This window comes from Triticum aestivum, chromosome 1B, assembly GCF_018294505.1.
Source record: "Triticum aestivum cultivar Chinese Spring chromosome 1B, IWGSC CS RefSeq v2.1, whole genome shotgun sequence".
Lineage (NCBI taxonomy): Eukaryota > Viridiplantae > Streptophyta > Magnoliopsida > Poales > Poaceae > Triticum > Triticum aestivum.
In genome coordinates, this window is record NC_057795.1 from 9293999 (window position 1) to 9316631 (window position 22633).

Sequence of the window (22633 nt, forward strand, 5' to 3'; positions counted from 1 at the left end):
GGTAGCTCGTACTAAGTTTCAAGAGATGAAACTAAACATTCATTTTTTTAATTCATGAAAACATATTCAAAATGGACCTTATTTGAAAACCCTCGTCACGATAAACACGAATATGAAAACAGAACTTAATTTGGATTGTTCATTCAAAAGATAGAAAGGTTTAAAAATTGGAAGCCAAAAATGAAAACACGCTTGGGGAACTCGGCGCCCCCACACGTGTGTGCCCCAAATTCGCTCCCTTCCCTATGTCTGCATTTTTTTTTCTTTTCTTCACCTTGCTCCGGGTGCTTGTAGTCGCCACTAGATGATCTAGGGACATGCATGTAATATCTTTGGACTTGTCCTAATAGTCAATATGAAGGGCATTATGTTGTTGATCGCACTACCGCAAAGATACTCCAATCCGATTTCTTTTGGTCTACTATATTTAAGGATGTACACATTTATGTTAAAAGTTGTGACTCCTGCCAACGCATAGGTAACATAGGTAAGAGGCAAGAGATGCCTATGCATTACAGTCTAATTTCTGTCATCAAATGGGCATACTTATATTCTCGTTGTTGTGGATTATCCCATCAAGTGGGTGGAAGCAATCCCCACACACCATGCTCTGCGGTAGGTTTGAAGAAGAGGCGCAAGGTACCGACAACCAAGAGGGAGAAGAGAAGAAACAATGAGCACAAGGTGCACGAGGAGCAGAGTGATGACAAGAAGCTCAAGGATCAAAGAGAAGCCCCAACGCTATTTATGAATAATTATGAAACATTATGAATAATGTTGTATTTTTGTTGAATGATGTTGGACCTATGTATTCGTTTAATTCCTACGAAGTTATCTTAGTCATGCTTGAGACGTGTGTTGCACGTGCATGCTTACTAGTAGTGATTAAAGAAGAAAGAAATCATTGTTCCTCGCGAGGTATCGTGGTTAGTTCGGATGTATCGGTAACGTCCAAACGTTAGGAAGATATCGATGTCCAATAAATATATAGAAGTACATAGGTAAGATACAAATTTGAGACTGGAAGATGAACTTTATTTAGTTGTTACAAGCTTTTTTTTTCTTAACATAAATAAAGAAGAGTAAACAAATGAGAACGGGAGATGAACTCTATTTAGTCGTCGATAGAAAAGAGCAAAGCAACGTCAGCAAAAGAAAAGAAAAGAAAAGAGCAAAGCACGACGTGGAATGGCGAAACCCAAAGCCTGTCCAACACGTACGAATCAGGCAGGCAGGCTACGGTTATTTGAAGCCAAAAAAGGTGTTGAGAATAGGAATGCTAGTGTGGAATAGGAGTCACGATGGAATTAGGCGGTTCGTGGGACCTTGTATTCGACGAGGTAGGGCATGGAGGTAAGCCCGGCCTGCACGAACACCCCCACCTTCTCCCACACGCCCTTTTCCCTGGCGCGCTGTTCGATCACGCCGCGAATGTCCTCCTTGACGTCGTACCCGACGGTGCTGATGAGCTCCTCCGTCGTCGGGCCCCTGTCGGCTGTGGCGATGTCGAAGCCACCACCACCACCGTCGATGCCGCCGCCGGTGCTGTTCTCGACCCGCACTATGCTTGGGCCACCGAACAGGTTGTGCTTGCAAGAAAGGGCTTCCTGGTAGGCGCCGGACAGGAGCACGGCCACGTAGTAGCCGCCGCTCTCAGGGTCCACCGGGTGCAGCGGCAGCGTCTCGACATTGCCTATGAACTTGTCAATCTTGCCGTCGCTGTCGCAGGTGATGTCGATGAGCGTGCCCATTTGAGTCGGCTTCTCGTTGAGCCGGCTCGCCGGCATCATCGGGAAGAGGTGCTTGATGCCCCAAAAGTCGGGAACCAGCGAGAAGATGGAGAGGTTCATGTGGTAGTTGTAGATGGTGTTGGCGTCGCCGGCGATCCGCTTGGAGAGCTTCTTGGCCAGCTTGTACAGCTCGACCCCGTGCTTTTGGATGTCCGTGGCATGCTTCTGGAGGTCCGTGGCCATGAGTGCTCTCGGCGGCGGCGGATTGGAGGAGAGACGCTGGATCTTGCTGTGCAGCTGCTCGGGGGTCTCGTCGTCCTTGGGCTCTGGGATCGCCGAGAGGGCCTCGAGGATGATCATCGAGTGGTGTGACACCATGGCGCGGCCACTCTCGGTGCACAGCACAGGGTGGGGAACGCCGCCATTGTACTCGCACGTGAGCCGCACAGCCTGCACAATGCTGGACGCGTACTCCTCCAGCCCGTACGCCACCGACATGTCGGAGCTGCCTGACCGGGTGCCGTCGTAGTCGACGCCGAGCCCCCCGCCGCAGTCCAGCGTCGTCATCTCCGCGCCATACTGCTTCACCAGGGTGCAGTAGATGCCGGAGGCCTCCCTGGCTGCACTGGACACTATGTCCGTGGTCGGGATCATGGAGCCGATGTGGAAGTGCAGCAACTTGAGCCAGTGCAGCTTGTTGAGATCCTTGAGCTTCTTGGCCACCTCGTAGATCTTGTCCGCAAGCAGGCCGAACTTGCCGTGCTTTCCGGCCGTCGACCCGAAGTGGCCTGGTATCTTGGTGAGCAGCTTGGCACGCACGCCCAGCACCGGTTCTACCCCGAGCTTGCTGCTCTGCTCGATGATGATGTCCAACTCCTCCTCCATCTCCAACACGATGATGACATTCAGGCCCATGGCACGCGCCGACAGCGCCAGCGCCACGTAGTCCGCGTCCTTGTACCCATTGCATACCAGGAAGGCTCCAGGCTTGGCTTTGGTAAGGTAGCTCATTGCGATGAGCAATTCTGGCTTGGAGCCCGCCTCCAGCCCGTAGCTGTGACGGTGGCCAAAGCTAACAAAGTCGTTGATGATGGCCCTGTTCTGGTTCACCTTCACTGGGTACACGCCCTGGTATGGCGCCGTGTACCCTGTGTGCTTGATGGCATTATCGAATGCGACGTGGAGCGAGTCAAGGCGGTGCTTGAGCACGTCGGGGAAGCGGAGGATCATTGGGAACTGAACGCCCTTTTCCTTTGCAGCTTCAGCCACGGACACCACGTCTATCTCTTGCCCTGGCTTCGTCTCGTGGCCGTGGGTCTTGACGCAAAGGTGGCCGTCCCTGTTCACGGTGAAGTAGGGTTCACCCCAGCCAAGGATGTTGTACAATTCACCATAGTTCTTGGCGGCCATCGTGGAAGCACCTGCTCAAATAAATAATACAAGGAAACTTAATTTTATATATTTTTCCAAATGATAAGTGTGACATGAAGCACCATGGCTCTGTCGTTCTTTATTACAACTAAAGTTGTCATCCGAAAACAAAAAACAAACCAAAAATAACTGAAACTTGCCATCCGAAAAGAAGTTGCCATGCTTAACAACTAAATTTGCCATCTTCATGTCACTAAACTTGCTATAAAAACGTTAGGAGTTGCCATGTGTTCATGTCACGTGTGTGGCACTTATCAGAGCCCTATCTTTTGTTGAGAATCTTCTTTGTATGTTTTTCAGTAGCAAATAAGTGTCCTTGTGTTCTTAGTACAAAATTTACAGCAAATTCACATATGATTGTTTTAGAATTAGTATTTAGATCCTACGCCAAATCTACCAGGATCCGCTAATCATGGAACACTTGTTCAGTTCTAACTACAAGCAAGTTTAAATCCAACAACTACTCCCTCCGTTCCCTAATTAATATAAGATGCTAATATATTGGTTATAATAACATCTTATATTATGAAACGGACAGAGTATCTTCTTTTTTAGGGGAGAAGGAGGGAGTATCTTGTTACCACAATTAACCATAAGATCAATATTTCCACAGAAAAAAAAAACCATGAGACCAATGTAAATAAAGGGAAAGAAAGAACTCATAAATTTATTTCTGCAAAAGAGAAATACATTGAGGTAATCATAGAATAGAACCTTACTAGTGAAGATCAGAGAAGGCTTGCATATATTTGGTTGTGCAAATGTGTTGTGTGGATAAATTGTAAGCTGATCTTTCCTCTGTTATATAGAGGTCTGCAAGGAACAAAATGACACGTTTGCCCTACATATTCGAATAGTAGTACTAAGCATGCCCTCGGCGCCCTCATGTGTTCCAGCGGACTGAGAACAAAGCACTTATTTAGCTTACTGGTTGTCATCAATAGCTTGGACCTGCTGGCAAATAATTTTGTAAATGAGCAAAATTGTTAATCCGCTAGCAACAGATAGAAAAACAGAAACTTCACCTGTTCAAATAAACCACCAATATCATAAGCAAGGCAAACAAAATATGGGCCAAAATCATTGGGACAATAGAATTAAGAAGTATAAACTACTCCCTTCGTCCCATAATATAAGACTTGCAAAAAGGTCTTATATTATGGGAAGGAGGCAGTAGTTTAGAAAACAAAGTCGTGTTCAGCATGGTATTTTTCCATGTGCTTTCCTTTCATAATCTGAATGTTAAATCGTACTCCCTCCGTTTTAAAATAGATGACCCAACTTTATATTAAAGTTAGTACAAAGTTGGGTCATCTATTTTGGAACGGAGGGAGTATGTGTTATCTTAGCTATGATTAGTTCATATTTCCACTAGAAATACATGTGGCCACATACAATGGTAAGGTGACTTGCACTTTGAAAAATAAAGAATTTACAAAAAAGAAAAGAAAAGAGAGGACAAAAAAAAGGAAATAATGTTTGTCGAGTGCTTTATTTCGGGCACTCGGCAAAGAGGATACAACAGAAAAAAAGGAAAATAAAAGATGTTTGACGAGTGTCGCCTGACAGGCACTCGACAAACACGGCCACGCCAATCACCCCACGTTAACCACAGCTTCCCGCAAAAGAAAACCACGGCTAACAGGAACATGTGTTGCCTGGGTTGCCAAGTGTCAGTTCTTCGCCACGCGTTTTTCTATCTACCGATTAAAATCAAGATTTTCATGTGGTTTTGTTCATATTGCACTATATATTTGGAAAACCATTGTTGAGCAGCTGTGCTCTTCATTTTTATCTTGGAGTCGTACATGATATTTGTGATTTTTTAAATAAAATAACAGTGTGAATCACTACGTCGCAGAGGCTGGGGTAACCCTCTTTTCACAAAAAGAAAAGAGTTCTCACGCCTAAAAATAAACACATAAGAAGAACAACATCCGAACCAAAATCATTGGGATAGTGTAATTAAGAAGTCTGAACAAGATAATTTAGAAGAAGAAAAAAGTCATGCCCAATGGCGAGTTTTCCCGCACTTTTCTACCATCATCATAATTTTAAAACAATGTGTTTGTCCCGGGTAAAAATCATGTTTGCATTGCACTAGCCATATCGGCAAGGATCGAGGAGAGCCTCCAATTCTTCTTTAACCAATCAGCCCGGTCCAGCTACGTCTTTGAAGTCCGGAGCACCAATCTTATCAAGCCTTCAATGGCATGTGAATGTCGTGGTTGGTTTGATAGCTTAGGGATCAGGAAGAAAATGAATGCTGAGGCCTGATGCAGTCCAATATGATCAGCACGGAGTCGGTGGTCTCAACACATAGGCACGTGAAGCACGACGATACCTCACAACATACTCCGGTAAAGTTCAGAATGGTAAACAGATGGGAGGTAGGCAGGACTCCCCAACCAGATGACCTAGGCTCACTCTCCTACTATTCTCTCTAAAAAAGAAAAGGAAGTCTAGATCACTTGTCTCGAGCGAGAGCCGCCTTACCACCCAGACGCCGCTGCCTCCCCTTCCGGCCGCCGCCTCCCTTCCCCACCGTCGCCCCCTCCCTTCCCAGCCGCCGCCTCCCCTCCCCTCCGTCGCCCCTGCATGGGCGACCGAGGGGCACCTAACCCAGCCGCCGGTCCACCACTCCTTCCCCTCCCTCCCCTCCGCCGCCGCCGGTGATCAGACCCTCGAGATGGGGCGTCCTGCGCCACCCTGAACCCAACGGTGCCGAGCTGCTCCTTCCTCCATCCAATGTTGCGTGCACTCCGCCATATCGTAGATGGTCGTGCTACTAGCCGGTTACCAGGTTCGGATGGAGCGGGAGGTGGGGATCCAGATTGGGATAATTCCTAGGTCGGCGACTGCTAGCCACGACGGCGGCGACACCCTCAAGGGTGTTGGTTTTGTTCCTGGAGACGTTATTCGGGTCTGTCCTACTTTTTCCCACCTCGCGGTCTCCCAGGTGAAAACCCTAGGGCAGTGATGGCGCTTTTGGCGTTGTGTCCTTGTTGAAGGCATTATCATGAGAGCTTTGTGGCAATGGGCATCGCTTGGGTGTGTCGACAGTTGCAGATGGCGTGCCCCTCTTCCTCCATGTGGTAGTTGTTCTGGCGGAAACCCTAGATCTGGGTTTCCCACATCGGATGATGATGGAGACTTTGGTGCCGTTCTCCCTCCCGGGGGCATCGTCTCGGAGCAGTGGTTCAGTGGAGAGGCCAACAGGTGAAGCGGTGTTACATTGAATACATTGAAGACGGTGGGTCTCGGCGGTGTAGAGCAGTGGAGTTTCAGAGTTGGACGCGGATTAATCGACGCGCGCAGGCTGGTGACGCTGTCTGGTCTCGTGTTGACGTCATGCCAACCGTGGACTTCTCATGGTATGGCACTAAATGTAAATCCTACAAATTGACCAAATCTGGACTACTTGACATTCTACATATAAATATTTTTCTCCACAATCTAGATCAAAGTTTGTGAAGTTTAACTTTTCAAAAAATCTATATATGCACTACATTATGGAACGGAGGGGATATTTGCTAAATAGCCATGATACTCAACAGGAGATTTTAAGAATTTAAGATACGTCGCTATGAGTATTGATATCGATAATCCACTTCTGAGCCCAGGCTCAGCTGCACCCGCGCTGACGAAAAGAATCAAAACAAATACTAGATTTTTTTTAAAATACGAATGTTTTGTGTGTGGTAGATAAATTAATGCATGAGGTCCGCTCCAATTTTTAACTCATTTGGACATCTGAGCAGCTCTCGGCAAAAAAGATATATTCAGGGTCTGTAAAAAAAGTTTACTGTTCACGCATAGTTCTGACCTGATTTGTCTTTTTTTGCCGAGAGCTACTCAGACATCCTAATAAGTTGAAAATTGGGGCGGACCTCACGCATCAATTTATCAACCACACAAAAAATTAGAATTCTTTTGAATTTTTCTAGTACTACCTCTGTTTCTTTTTACAAGATGTTTTAGACTTTCAGACACTGTTCAAAACAGCACAAAGCAAGTTGTCTGAACGTCTTATAAAAACAAACGGTGGGAGTATTTGTTTTGGTTTTCTTAACCGGATACAGATGAGTCTGCGCACGGAAACACCGCACTTGTGTATTATTTTGGTCGGCAAATACTCCAAAGAACATGCATGCGGGGCTCCTAAAAACATGCAAAGACATGTGGCTGGCATATCATACAGCTAGTGACTAATTGCATGGTCCAGCAATCATTATTGCTTGGCCTGTGAATCGCTGGATTGCAGATGTGTCATGATAACTATGGATTCATGTGGCACTTGCAGTTGTCTGCTGTCTTTATTCTCCTAGTGCTACAGCTCATGCGCATGTATCACGTTCGATCGTCTCTTGCTTTTTGTTTCCCCCGGTCACCATCGAGCAACGCACGGTTTCTCTTACATCCGCCCTGTTTGCATCTCAGAGTTAGAGTTAGTTTGGATTAGCTTGAACTCAACTAACCCAAAAATATCCAAACAAAAGGATTAGTTTGGGTTAGATGCATCTAATCCATCCAAAAAAACTAACACACTCAAGAGATGCTTATTTGGCTTAGTTCTCCTCGGGACCATTAAAGAAACAATTTTTTTCTCCCGCTCTTCCTGCAGCGGATTCCTCCTCACTTCCTCGAAGCTTCTCATCCTCTCTCTCCCTCCCTCTCGCACCGCCCGTGAAGGCGCCTCGCCGTATCCGCGCTCCCTTCCGCCGCCGGTAAGCAGCCCCGCCCTATCCTCCCATTCCAACCCCCTCGTCTCCCCGCGGCCCATCCGCCCGCCGGTAAGCAGTCGCTGCTCCTTGCGCGGCCCATCCCCGTCGGCCTCGGCCAGCGCGGTTCCTTGCGTAGGGACGGCGGATTCGATCGACGGGCTGCGCGATAAGCCAGTGCGGCTCCTTGCCAGGCGTGTCTCCGTCTGAGGCCAGCGCAGCTCTCGGCCAAGGCTGGCCCAAAGTAGCCAAATGATTGAGCAAGAGCATTTATTGTCAATCTAACCCTGTCATACAAACACCTTTTTGGTTAGAGTTAGTTTAGGGTTAGTTCAGGATTAGAATCTAACTCTAACCTCTAAACAAGTTAGAGTATCCAAACAGGGCCATCGAGTAACAAATCTAGCCCGAGTCATTGCTTCTCTTGCATCAATGTTAGATTTTCGTACGTGTCCACAGTCCTTACTCCATACAGAATGATGGGCGTGGATATGCACTAAGGGCATCTTCAAAGCGGACCCGCAAACCTACTGTAACCCATAGAAGCCATCAAACACGAGCCTGTATCGGTCCGCGGCGCGGTCCGGACGCGATTTCTCTCGCAAATCAGAGACAAAAATGGGAAAGCTTTGCGGGGCCCACCAAAAAACACTCCCCCTCCCGCGGATGCATCCCACCCGGCGCCAGCTGCCCGCATTCAAGTCTGCCGTTGTAGAGCGTGCGGCTCCGCATTGAAAGCGGCCCAGCACGGACGCGGCCTCTCACTGCCTCCTCCATCGAAGCGGCTCACCGGCCGAAGGCGCCGCCCGCTGCACATCCGGTTGAACACGGCTCCTCGCTGTATTCATACGCCTCCATTAAACCTGCGTGGAAGCCTAAAAACCAACTCCGGTCACACGTTCATGCATGAGCGGGCCGGCATTAAACGCAACGTCGATCGAGCTCCTACCGTCTGCCTTCTATTTAAACGAGGCCAGATGCTGGGCTTGAACCACACCCACCGCCGCTCCCCTCGTCTCCTCCTTCACCACTCTTCTGATGGCTTCTGAAGAGCAGTTCTCTGGCATATAAGTCGGTTGGGTGGCCCGCCGAGCACGTCGGATATGAGCGAGGCAGCTCGCTGCTCCAGCTCCCGTGCCTGACCCGACGGAGCAAGTTGTCGCCCAAAGCAACCACGTGGTTCAGCAACTCGCAGCTCCAGGCTAACCCGATGAGGAGTGGCGAGTTGCTCCACCCCGGCACGGTGACACGGGCATCGCCGCGTCCAGTGCCTCATGTCGGGGTTATGATCCAGCAATGAGTAATAGGTGTATGAAAGAGGAACGGAGGCTAGCTAGGGCACATGTGTAACACCCGGCGTATACGAGTTCATGCCCCTCTCGGAAGAGGTAACAGCCTTACGTATCGTGCCCTGAGACTAGTTTTCTTCGGGGGGTATGATTGTAAGGGGCACTTAACCCCTACTCTGGAGGAGGACGGCGGCTTATATAGAGTGTGCTGCAGCCTCCTTCACTCCCATGTCGCCAGGATGATTAATGCCCATAACTACGACAGTTAAAGGTGTGAATAGTCACAACTACGGCAGTTACAAGTAACGGTAGCTATGACTCTACTTAAAGCTCGACTTAAGACTACTCGACCGTTGCAGCTCCCATGTCGTCCCTCCACCTTCCCTGTCCGAGTGGGGGTGGTCATGCCGATCGGAGGGTAGGCATCCGAGTGTTGTGGATGTGTCCGAGTGGACATGCTGTTATATGCATCCGAATGCTCCTATGGTCCAGAGACCTATCGATGATGGTGTGGGGCCCTAGGTGGGTCCCAGATGACAGATCCTTGACCCCACCTATAGTAGGCGACCTCATCACATGTGATCGTGACATCCGTTGTTGATGCGCGTGTAGTCGCGCCATGCACGCAGAGAAAGAAGTCGGCTGCGGACGTGGACAAGGTGGCGGCCAGCACGTCCGTGCCTGCCGCCATCATCGAAGAGAACTAGAACACGGGAGGCCGCCGCCGCTTGGGTCCCAGGAAGGGCACTGCCGGTTACCCGACTGGTTCTCCTTATCTCAGACCATCCTGGGCACCCGCCTAAACTCCATGGAAGCATCCTTCTCCTTTGGCTGAAGCACCCTCTTTGCCGCTCTGATGAGCGGTCCAATCGGACATAGGGAAGATACAGGGAAAGAACATGCCTCTGGGCTCCTGGCAATCCAGTTAGTGGGTTTCCGGACATGGGGAAGACAAAGGGATCAGCCGCGGTCGTCCATAGACTAGTGTAGTGTATCGGTTCGTGGGAGTGGAGCTCCATGCGACCATACGTGCGCATAGTTTTAAATTCTTAATTGAAAATATGTCCAAAATGTAACCATTTTCGTCCCTTTTGTATGAAGTCCATCATGTTGTATGAAATCCGGCCGTGTTTGCATGAATTCATCCAGTTTGTTAAAAAGAGTTTGAAATATATGCAGCTAGTGTTGGATGTCGACCTTGTCCGCGGACTGGTCCCTCCTTGTCCGCAGACAGATGCGGGAGGTTTTTTGCGGGTTGCTGTTGAAGATGCCCGAAGGATGGGAGTAGTTAGAGAATCTATAGTCGGGCATCACAAACCCGCCTCAAACGCCCGGCGGAGGGCCCGGTCACTCATCAGTCATAAAAATACTACCCAGACGGGCGCCTCAAATGCACGGGCTGATGGCACCTCTCATATCCCACCCAAATATGGGGCGCCTGGGCACGCCCGAGCGCATCCGCTATGTCGGACCTGGCCTACGCTGGCCCACCCGACCCCACATATATTCCTTCCCATCCGCTTGCTAGACCAAACCCTAGGCACTCCACTCTAGTCCACTCCACTCTTTCACCCAACCTCTCGTCCGGCAATCTATGGCATGGCGGGCAGACGATCTGACTTCAACTAGTCCGGATTCGCCGACTGGGGTGTCATCCCATGCGGTTCTCAACTTGGATGAACTAATCCATCCGAGCACAAGCAGTTCCACCTTGTTAGGAGCTTCAGCACCACCTGCCACCGCCACCACCACATTGCTGCTGAAGGTACTCACTCATCCTGCCCCCAAATCTCCTCTCTTAACCTCCTTTTTCCCGTAGGTTCCCAAGCATCAGCTAGGTGAGATGCATCATGTGTCTTGGCTCCAGTGCTTGATTGTCACGGACAAGGGGCATTTGTCCCTAGCCTACTTGTTGAACACCACAGTTTGAAAACACAGACTTGTCTTTGAGAGGTTAAAACTGATTCCTATTCTTCATTTGTGAATTTCCTGTGAACTATTATAATGAGAAACATCATTTCTTCACTCTGCCAAAGCTGGTCCTGATGAATCTTCTTTTGAATCCTTTAATGCTTATACTGGAATGTTTATTCTTGTTCCATGTAAATTTGGCAATCGTCGGATGTGGTTGGCCATTATTCTTGCTTCGGAGTTTAGAGGAAATTAATCTTATTTGTGCGCTCAACTTCAATTTTGTTTTCCCCCATTACTATTTAGAAACCAAACTGGTTGTTTCTTATGTTTCATGGCCTAGTTGTTTAGTTCTGCAGTTTTGTTTATAGAAACAATCATCATGCTATAAATGTAGTTGGTTGGTTCACATCTAGCAGCGAGGAATGCAATATTATAAATTCAAAGCTGTCCTGAGGGAATCGTTGACGGAATACACCACTTTAGTTAGTATCTTTCTCGGTGGTAGTATTCCTTTTTTATTCAAACTTCTTGTTGAGTTGATCCCAGTCTAACTGATTCTGCAACTAAATGAAGCGGCAAAATTCCATCTGTTTTTAGATTCCCTGGAACGAATACGTGTGTACCATGCCCCGTGTCATTAATAGACATTTGTGTGATTTGCTTGCTGTTTTAGATATCTCCTACTTACTCGTGTGATTTACTTGCCCTTTTAGATAAGCATGCTGCTCCTCTGTTTTGATAAGTAGCACTCTGCATTATATGGGAAGGAAGTAATTTAAATTATTCCATTGATTTAAATGAGAATAAGGATGCACCATGAGTGTATACATGACCTGAAATTTCAGGTATCTCTTTATTCAATAGTTTATAAGGTTTAGCCTAACATCCAAGCTATAACTAAAGACGTAATTGCATACAAGGTCTCAGCTTCATCGCATGAACCATAAGGGGTACTATGCATGGATCAGACAATGTTGATGGCAAAATCTGGGTGCGAGCTTCCGATAAATTTAATCGTGTGCCACCACCATTGCCCAAGGTGCTAACTCACTCGTCTCCTTCACCTTCTCTCCCTGCCCCCAGACCTCCTCTCTTAACCTCCTTTTTCCAGCAGGTTCGTAAGCATCAGCTGGGTTAGATACATCATGTGAATTGGCTCCACTGCTTTACAAAAACTATTAAGGACAAGGTGCATTTGTTCCCTAGCCTACTTGTTGAATTTTATAGTTTCAAAACATAGAGTTGTCTTTGACAGGTTAAAACTTATTCTCATTCTTCACTTTTGATTTTCCTATAAATTGTTATGAGAAGCACCATCTCTTAACTCTGCAAATGTACATGCAAAACCTGGTCCTTCTATGCTTAGAGATAAATATACTGAAGTTCCATGTAAGTTCGGCAATCTTCAACTGTCAATCTTTTAGTGTTGGATGTAGTAGACCATTCTTGCTTCAAAGCTTAGAAGAAGTCAAACTTATTTGCGCGCCCCACTTCATTTTTTGTTTTGACCTATTATGGTTCAGAAATCAAACTAGTTATTTCTCATATTTTATGGCCTAGTTGTTTAGTTCTGCAGTTGATCACAGACTTGTCTTCCTGGTTAACATGATTACACCATCAAGTGTCTATGCATGTGTCTTCTTTCCATTCTCCATGTTTTGAATTTCCTGTTATCTGTTTAGAAAAACAACTAATTTGATGTTGCAAATGTAGTTGATTGCTATATAAATTCAAAGCTGTATTGTCGCGTTCTTGATGAAATATGCCACCGTAGTTAATATGTTTCTGTGTAGTAGCATTACTTTACATATTCAATCCAATGTTCAGTTTATCCAAGTCTTAACTGATTGTGCAACTAAATGATGCTTAAAGCATTCATATCATTCAATTACTGGATAGCGAAGGAATTATGCTCTTCAAAGTGTCGAGTGACCTAGTATTCATTTGAATATGATTTCATTTGCATGCAAACCATATAATTTTCTAGTTCAAAAATATCATCACCACTTTATTATGGTTATCTTCACGCCAAAATTTACTCTTGTTTTTTACGTTCAGAATCTGAACCAAAGTTCTACGCACCAGCCCCTGTATCATTATCGAATGAGCTTGTCCCTTTGGCACCCTGAAATTGGACTACTCTAATCCATCTGAGCACGCGCACTTAAAGCTCGCTGACTCCTGGAATAACTGATAGAGATCTAAAACGAAGCTCAAATTCTTGAAATTGAGTTCATGCGACACCTCGTTTTCTTTCTTTTCCTCTATGTTTTCCTGCCTCTTTGCGATCTCCGGTTTTGATATCATGGAATAGAAAGTCTCAAAGTCAAATCACGGTGACTGATGCTACTTTCTATTGTTGCTAGTCCATTATGTTATTGACATGAATTATGAGGCATACCATAACATTTATCACCCGGTAGTGGTCGTAACATTCTAAGCCAGTCATAATTTTCAATCCATGCTAATTTGCTAATTAATCTTAAGACATTACATTAATGTATTATGCCTATTGAATGCTGTCATGCTATATTACTGTGCCTATGACTACAAGCTGTAGACTTTTTCTTTAAGGAGACAGTCATGTGCAAGTTTGAATCTTTATTAAACCATTGCTCATGTCGTTGTCCTCCATGTTAGTCAAAACCTCCATTGTGTTGGTCATTATGGTTTTTGGTTTGATGTTGTAGTAGCACTCCTAGAATAGGAAGTCAATTCATCATTTGCTTGTCAGCTGCTTGAATCAAGAGGGTCAAGAAGCAGAACTCAATTTTGTCACTCGACGGTGATGTACACTTGTGCTTTTCTAGCTGAATAACTTTTCATGTAGATCACTTCAAAGAATCAGCAGCAGCACCGGGTCGTCGATGGCGGGGGTTTGACGCTAAGATGAAGAAGAACCTGGTACAATATTCATACGCTAAGCTCACTGTGATCGAGTCTTCTCATGAGCTCCTGGCTTTCCTCTGTCCTGCCATCTATTGCTTTGGGAACTAGCCTTCAAGATATGGCCTCTTCGTGTGTCGGTCATCGAGCTGATGGTTGATTTCTTGCTATGATGTGTTCATGCCCTGGTTGGGGTTTGGTTTTGTCTTCCTGTGTAAGCCTATGACATGGTGAATTTTGCTTGGTTGATATATCCCTGTCTGCTAACTGAATTGATATAATAGTTCACTTTAACTAAAAAGCTCTTAATATCTCAAATTGTGTTGTTGGAATTATCTTTTTTGTTTTGCATTGGCGGTTTCTTAGAGTTTTTACTTATGCTGGTGCTTGCGATAGTTTCAGTCTTAGAGTGCATTGTATGGAGTGTTTGTGTATTTTTTTTCATTCTCCATGTTTTGAAATCCTGTTATTTGTTTAGGAAACAACCATCTCATGCTTCAAATGTAGTTGGCTGGTTCCAATCTAGAAGGAACCAGCGCTAATATAAATTCAAAACTGTGTTGACCGCGTCCTTGACGGGATATGCCACTGTAGTTAGTATCTTTTTGAGTGAAAGCTTGCCCTGGTATTCAACCTGATGTTCAGTTGATCTCAGTGTAACTGATTGTGCAACTAAATGATGCATAAAACTTTCATACAATTTCAATTGACCCTTTTTGGACATGTGCCAGAAAAACTGGGCCTTACCAATCTGTTGAATCCTGTGTATTTTCTCTTGAAAATGTCAAGTAACATAGTAACATGATTTCGTTTACATGCAAACCATATCATTTTCTAGTTCAGAAATAACATTACCACTCAAATATGGTTATCTTCACAATAAAAATTACTCTGGATTTTAAAGCTCAGAATCTGAAGCAAGGTTCTACGCACCAGCGTTGTATCATTATCGAACAAGCTTGTCCCTTTGGGACCTTGAAATTGGACTGCCCTAACCCATCTGAGCATAAGCACTTAAAGCTTGCTGACTCATGTAACAATTGATGAGATACAAAACAAAGCTCAAATGAGTGAAATTGAGTTCATGCTACAGTTCATTTTCTTTCTTTCCTTCTTTGTTTTCCTCTCACTCTGCGTCATCAGGTTTTGGTTTCATAGAACAAAAAGTCTGAAAATCAAATCATGGTGGCGGATGCTACTTTCTATGGTTGCTAGTCTCTTATGTTTTTAACATGAATTTATAAGGTATACCATGACATATATCACCTGCTAGTGGGTCGTAACATTCTGAGCAAGTCATTACATTATAATTTTCAAGCGTAGTCAACCAGTCATTACATACAGTACAATAATGTATTATGCATTGTAGAATGCTGACATGCCTATGACTACATGCTACAGACTTTCTCTTCAAGGAGACATAGTCATGTACACGTTTGAATCTTTACTAAACCATTGCTTTAATTGATGCCCTTGTCCTCTGTGTTAGTCAGTCCCTCTATTGTGCTAGTCATGATGGGTTTTGTTTCATGCTGTAGTAGAACTCCTAGAATAGGAATTCAATTCATCATTTGCTTGTTAGCTGCATGAATCAGAAGGGTCAAGAAGCAAAACTCAGTTGTGTCGCTCGACAGATTATGTACACTTGTATTTTTCTAGCTGAATAGTTTTTGCTCTGTGTCTAGGTCACTTCAAAGAAACATCAATTTTTCTCCTACACATGCTATACAGGCGGAGGGGAAATTGGTGTAGGAAATTCTGTTCCTATTTGATGTCTGAGATGAAAGCATCCCACAGTATCTTTTTATGTGCAAGCATCCCACGGTGTCCTTGGAAGGAATATGCCACTATAGTTAGTATCTTTTTATGTGCAAGCATCCCACAGTATTTGACCTGTTGTTCAGTCGATCCCAGTCCAACAGATTGTGCAACTAAACGATGCTTAAAACTTCCATACAATTTCAATCGCTCCTTTCTGGATGCGTGCTAAAAAATGGTCCTTACCAGTCCGTCGAATCCTATGTAGTTTCTCTGGTGACTGTTCGTAGCCATAGCTATAGGAGGAGTTCTTCTCTTGAAAATGTCGAGTACCACAGTATTCATTTGAACATGATTTGGTTTGTGAAAATCATATCATTTTCCAGTTCAGAAATAGCATTACCACTTTAGTATGACTATCCTCGTTATAAATTTGACTCTGGTTTTAAAGGTTCACAATCTAAAGCGAATTTTTGTGCGCCAGTAGCATCTGTATAAATATCAAACAGACTTGTCCCTTTGTGGGACCCTGAAATTGGACTACTCTTATCCATTCGAGCACAAGCAGTTAAAGCTTGCTGACTCATGGAACAATTGATAGAGATCTCAAATGAGTGAAATTGAGTTGATGGATTAAGAGTACAAACACCAGTGTGTTGGTTTTTTCTTTTCGGGGTCTGATATTTTTTCGGTGTTTGGGCGTGATTGGTTGTTTTGGTTGATTGCCTTGTCTTAGATTTTTGACCTGAAGAGCTCCCTCTCCGTTGTAGTGTAATATTGTTCTTGTTAAAGACTTCATTTCCATGAAACCTGCCTTCTCTTAGGTTTTGCTTTCTTGTAGGTCTCCAAGATCCAAAAAACTAATTGATGGTTGTTGTTTTGTCCAGGTGATGATCCAGTTGGTCGAGGGCTCTGCAACTACCGTCACCAAGAAGATGTTTGCTAATGAGGTAGTTGGTTCCTTTTACAAGGTGTGTCCTTCGTGAAGGAAATATGCCCTAGAGGCAATAATAATAAAGTTGTTATTTTATATTTCCTTATTCATGATAAATGTTTATTATTCATGCTAGAATTGTATTAACCAGAAACTTGATACATGTGTGAATACATAGACAAAACACCATGTCCCTAGTATGCCTCTACTAGACTAGCTCGTTGATCAAACATGGTTAAGTTTCCTAGCCATGGACATGAGTTGTCATTTGATAACGAGATCACATCATTAGTGGAATGATGTGATGGACAAGACCCATCCGTTAACTTAGCATAATGATCGTTCAGTTTAATTGCTACTGCTTTCTTCGTGTCAAATATATATTCCTCCGACTACGAGATTATGCAACTCCCGGGCGCCGGAGAGGAATGCCTTGTGTGCTATCAAACGTCACAACGTAACTGGGTGATTATAAAGATGCTCTACAGGTATCCTTGAAGGTGTTTGCTGGGTTGGCATAGATCGAGATTAGGATTTGTCACTCCGAGTATCGGCAAGGTATCTCTGGGCCCTCTCGGTAATGCAAATCATATGAAGCCTTGCAAGCAATGTGACTAATGAGTTAGTTGCGGGATGTTGCACAATGGAACGAGTAAAAAGACTTGCCGGTTACGAGGTTGAACTAGGTATGAAGATACCAACGATCGAATCGCGGGCAAGTAACATACCGATGACAAAGGGAATAACTATATTGACATCGCGGTTCGACCGATAAAGATCTTCGTAGAATATGTGGGAACCAATATGAGCATCTAGGTTCCGCTATTGGTTATTGACCGGAGAGGTGTCTCGGTCATGTCTACATAGTTCTCGAACCAAGTAGGGTCTGCACGCTTAACGTTCGATGACGATAGGTATTAAATGAGCTATGTGTTTTGGTGGCCGAAGGTTGTTCGGAGTCCCAGATGAGATCACGAACATGACGAGGAGTCTCGAAATGGTCGAGAGGTAAAGATTGATATATTGGAAGGTTATATTCGAACACCGGAATGGTTTCGGAAAGGTTCAGATATTTTTTGGAGTACCGGGAAGTTACCGGAACCCCCCGGGGAATAGTTGGGCCTACATGGGCCATAGGAGAGAGGGGAGGCAGCTCACAAGGGGTGTCCGCGTCCCCCTCCTATAGGGAGTCCGAATTAGACTAGCGGAGGGAGCGCGCACCCCTTTCCATCTCCTATTCCCTCTCCCTTTCCCCTTTTCCCCTTCCGGAAGAAGGAAAGAGAGGGGGGGCCGAATCCTACTAGGAGTGGAGTCCTAGTAGGACTCCCCCCTCCCTTGGCGCGCCCTGGTGGCCGGCCACCTCCTATCCTCCTTTATATATGGGGGCGGGGGCGGGGGGAGGGGGCACCCCAAAGGCACACCAATTGTCTAGCCGTGTGCGGTGCCCCCCTCCACCGTTTACTCCTCCGGTCATATTGTCGTAGTGCTTAGGCGAAGCCCTGCGCGGATCACTTCACCAACACCGTCATCACAACGTCGTGCTGACGGAACTCATCGACTCCTTCGTGCCTCTACTGGATCAAGAGTTCGAGGGACGTCATCGAGTTGAACGTGTGCAGAACTCGAAGGTGTCGTACATTTGGTACTTGATCGGTTGATTCGAGAAGACGTTCGACTACATCAACCGCGTTAAGTTAACGCTTCCACTTTCGGTCTACGAGGGTACGTGGACACACTCTCCCCTCTCATTTCTATGCATCTCCTAGATAGATCTTGCGTGAGCGCAGGAAATATTTTGAAATTGCATGCTATGTTTCCCTACAGTGGCATCAGAGCCAGGTCTATGCGTAGATGATATGCACGAGTAGAACACAAAGATTTGTGGGCGGTGATCGTCATACTGCTTACCACCAATGTCTTATTTTGATTCGGTGGTATTGTTGGATGAAGCGGCCCGGACCAACCTACATGACCGCGTTCATGAGACCGGTTCCACCGACAGACATGCAACTATTTTTGCATAAAGGTGGTTGGCGGGTGTCTGTTTCTCCAACTTCAGTTGAATCGAATTTGACTGCGGTCGGTCCTTGTGAAGGTTAAAACAACAAACTTGATAAATCACCGTTGTGGTTTTTGTGCCGTAGGTATGTACAGTTCATGCCAGCAGCCCGTAGCAGCCACATAAAACTTGCAACAAACAAAGTAGAGGACGTCTAACTTGTTTTTGTAGGGCATGTTGTGATGTGATATGGTCAAGACATGATGTGATATAAATATTGTTGTATGAGATGATCATGTTTTGTAAAAGTTATCGGCAACTGGCAGGAGCCATATGGTTGTCGCTTTATTGTATGAAATACAAGCGCTATGTAATTGCTTTACTTTATCACTAAGCGGTAGCGATAGTCGTAGAAGCAATGGTTGGCAAGATGACCACGACGCTACGATGGAGATCAAGGTGTCAAGCCGGTGACGATGGAGATCATGACGTTGCTTCAGTGATGGAGATCATGAGCACAGGATGATGATGGCCATACCATGTCACATATTTTGATTGCATGTGATGTTTATCTTTTATGCATCTTATTTTTCTTAGTACGGCGGTAGCATTATAAGACGATTCCTTACTAAATTTCAAGGTATAAGTGTTCTCCCCGAGTATGCACCGTTGCGAAAGTTCTTCGTGCTGAGACACCACGTGATGATCGGGTGTGATAAGCTCAACGTTCAAATACAACGGGTGCAAGCCAGATTTGCGCATGCAGAATACTCGGGTTAAATTTGACGAGCCTAGCATATACATATATGGCCTCAGAACACTGGAGAATGAAAGGTCGAACGTGAATCATATAGTAGATATGATCAGCATAGTGATGTTCACCATTGAAGACTACCCCATCTCACGTGATGATCGGACATGGTTTAGTTGATTTGGATCACATGTCATTTAGATGACTAGAGGAATGTCTATCTAAGTGGGAGTTCTTTAGTAATATGATTAACTGAATTTAAATTTACAATGAACTTAGTCCTGATAGTTTTTTGCATATCTATGTTGTAGATCAATGCCCTGTGCTACCGTTCCTTTGAATTTTAATGCGTTCCTAGAGAAAGCTAAGTTGAAAGATGATGGCAGCAACTACACGGACTGGGTCTGTAACTTGAGGTTTATCCTCATTGCTGCACAGAAGAATTATGTCCTTGATGCACCGCTAGGTGTACCACCTGCCCCAGCAACTGTAGACATTGTGAATGCCTGGCAGTCGCGTGTTCATGACTACTCGTTAGTTCAGTGTCCCATGCTTTAAGGCTTGGAATCGGGACTTCAAAGACATTTTGAACGTCATGGACCATATGAGATGTTCTAGGAGTTAAAGTTAATATTTCAAGCAAATGCCCGAGTTGAGTGATATGAAGTCTCCAACAAGTTCTATAGCTGCAAGATGGAGGAGAACAGTTATGTTATTGAGCACATACTCAGAATGTTTGGGTACCATAATCACTTGACTCAGCTGGAGTTAATCTTCCGGATGATTGTGTCATTGATAGAGTTCTTCAATCACTGCTACCAAGCTACTAAGGCTTCATGATGAACTACAATATTCAAGGGATGGAAAGACTATTCCCGAGCTCTTCGCGATGCTAAAGGATGCAGAGGTAGAAATCAAGAAGGAGCATCAAGTGTTGATGGTTAACAAGACCACTAGTTTCAAGAAGAAGGGCAAGGGTAAAAAGAAGGGGAACTTCAAAAAGACTGACAAGCAAGTTGTCACTCCCGGGAAGAAACCCAAGTTTGGACCCAAGCCTGAAACTGAGTGCTTCTACTATAAAGGGACTGGTCACTTGAAGCAGAATTGCCCCAAGTATTTGGTGGATAAGAAGGATGGCAAAGTGAACAAAGGTATATTTGATATACATGTTATTGATGTGTACCTTACTAATTCTCGTAGTAGTGCCTGTGTATTTGATACCGGTTCGGTTACTCATATTTGTAACTCGAAGCAGAGACTACGGATTAAACAAAGATTGGCTAAGGATGAGGTAACGATGCACATCGGAAATGGTTCCAAGGTTGATGTGATCCCCGTCGACACGCTACCTCTACATCTACCTTCAGGATTAGTTTTAGACCCGAATAATTGTTATTTGGTGCCAGCATTGAGCGTGAACATTATATCTGGATCTTGTTTAGTGCGAGACGGTTATTCATTTAAATCAGACAATAATGGTTGTTCTATTTATATGAGTAATATCTTTTATGGTCATGCACCCGTGAAGAGTGGTCTATATTTCTGTTGAATCTTGATCGTGATGATACACATATTCATAATATTGATACCAAAAGATACAAAGATGATAATGATAGTGCAACTTATTTGTGGCACTGCCTTTTGGGTCATATCGGTGTAAAGTGCATGAAGAAACTCCATAAAGATGGACTTTTGGAATCACTTGATTATGAATCATTTGATACTTGCGAACCGTGCCTTATGGGCAAGATGACTTAAACTCCGTTCTCCAAAACAATGGAATGAGCTAGTGACTTATTGGAAATAATACATACCGATGTATGCGGTCCAATGAGTGTTGATGCTCGTGGCGGGTATCGTTATTTTCTGACCTTCACAGATGATTTGAGCAGATATGGGTATATCTACTTAATGAAACACAAGTCTGAAACGTCTGAAAAGTTCAAAGAATTTCAGAGAGAAGTGGAGAATCATCATAACAAGAAAATAAAATTTCTGCGATCTGATCATGGAGGAGAATATTTAAGTTACGAGTTTGGCCTTCATTTAAAACAATGTGGAATAGTTTCACAACTCACGCCACCTGGAACACCACAGTGTAATGGTGTGTCCGAACGTCGTAACCGCACTTTATTGGATATGGTGTGATCTATGATGTCTCTTACCGATTTACCACTATCGTTTTAGGGTTATGCATTAGAGACAGCTGCATTCACTTTAAACAGTGCATCATAAAAGTCCGTTGAGATGACACCGTATGAACTGTGGTTTGGCAACAAACCAAAGCTGTCGTTTCTTAAAGTTTGGGGATGTGATGCTTATGTCAAAAGGCTTCAGCCCGATAAGCTCGAACCCAAATCGAAGAAATGTGTCTTCATAGGATACCCTAAGGAAACAATTGGGTACACCTTCTACCACAAGTCCGAAGGCAAGATTTTTGTTGCTAAGAATGTAACCTTTCTAGAGAAGGAGTTTCTCTCGAAAGAAGTGAGTGGGAGGAAAATATAACTTGATGAGATAATTGTACCTGCTCTCAATTTTGAAAGTAGCTCATCCGAGAAATCTGTTCCCATGATGCCTACACCAACTAGAGAGAAAGATAATGAAACTACAGATCAAGTTGCTACAGAACCTCGTAGGTCCGGCAGAGCACGATCCGCACCTGAGCTGTACGGTAATCCTGTTCTGGAGGTCATGTTACTTGACCATGACGAACCTACGAACTATGAGGAAGCTACGATGAGCCCAGATTCCGATAAATGATTTGAGGCCATGAAATCTGAGTCAGGATCCATGTATGAGAACAAAGTGTGGACTTTGGTGGATCTACCCAATGATCGACGACCCATAGAGAATAAATGGATCTTCAAGAAGAAGACCGGCCCTGATGGTAATGTTACTGTCTATAAAGCTCGACTTGTTGCAAAGGGTTTTCGACAAGTTCAAGGAGTTGACTACGATGAGACGTTCTCACCCGTAGCGATATTTAAGTCTGTCTGAATCATGTTAGCAATTGCCGCATTTTATGATTATGAAATCTGGCAAATGGTTGTCAAAACTACATTCCTTAATGGATTTCTTAAAGAAGAGTTGTATATGATGCAACCAGAAGGTTTTGTCGATCCTAAAGGTGCTAACAAAGTGTGCAAGCTGCAGCGATCCATTTATGGACTGGTGGAAGCATCTCGGAGTTGGAATATACGCTTTGATGAGGTGATCA

At 44.8% G+C, this 22633-nt stretch overlaps 1 protein-coding gene across 2 annotated transcripts; it reads right to left on the bottom strand.

Annotated features, from left to right (window-relative positions):
* Positions 1–1013: 1013 nt before the first annotated feature.
* LOC123103280 (arginine decarboxylase-like) lies at positions 1014–4043 on the bottom strand. Of its 2 annotated transcripts, none has more exons than XM_044524813.1 (2): positions 3876–4043; positions 1014–3151 (listed from the first exon to the last, which is right to left on the bottom strand). In XM_044524813.1, the coding sequence occupies exon 2, from the start codon at positions 3138–3140 to the stop codon at positions 1308–1310; it is 1833 nt and encodes a 610-aa protein (XP_044380748.1). In that variant the 5' UTR covers positions 3141–3151; positions 3876–4043; the 3' UTR covers positions 1014–1307. The 2 variants fall into 2 exon arrangements, with proteins under 2 accessions (XP_044380748.1, XP_044380756.1); XM_044524821.1 differs by having other exon boundaries at positions 3881–3956.
* Between the last annotated feature and the right edge of the window lie 18590 nt (positions 4044–22633).

What these genes read in the sequence shown, in the direction of transcription:
- LOC123103280 (XM_044524813.1), bottom strand. Translation starts at nt 3,140, where the DNA reads ATGGCCGCCAAGAACTATGGTGAATTGTACAACATCCTTGGCTGGGGT.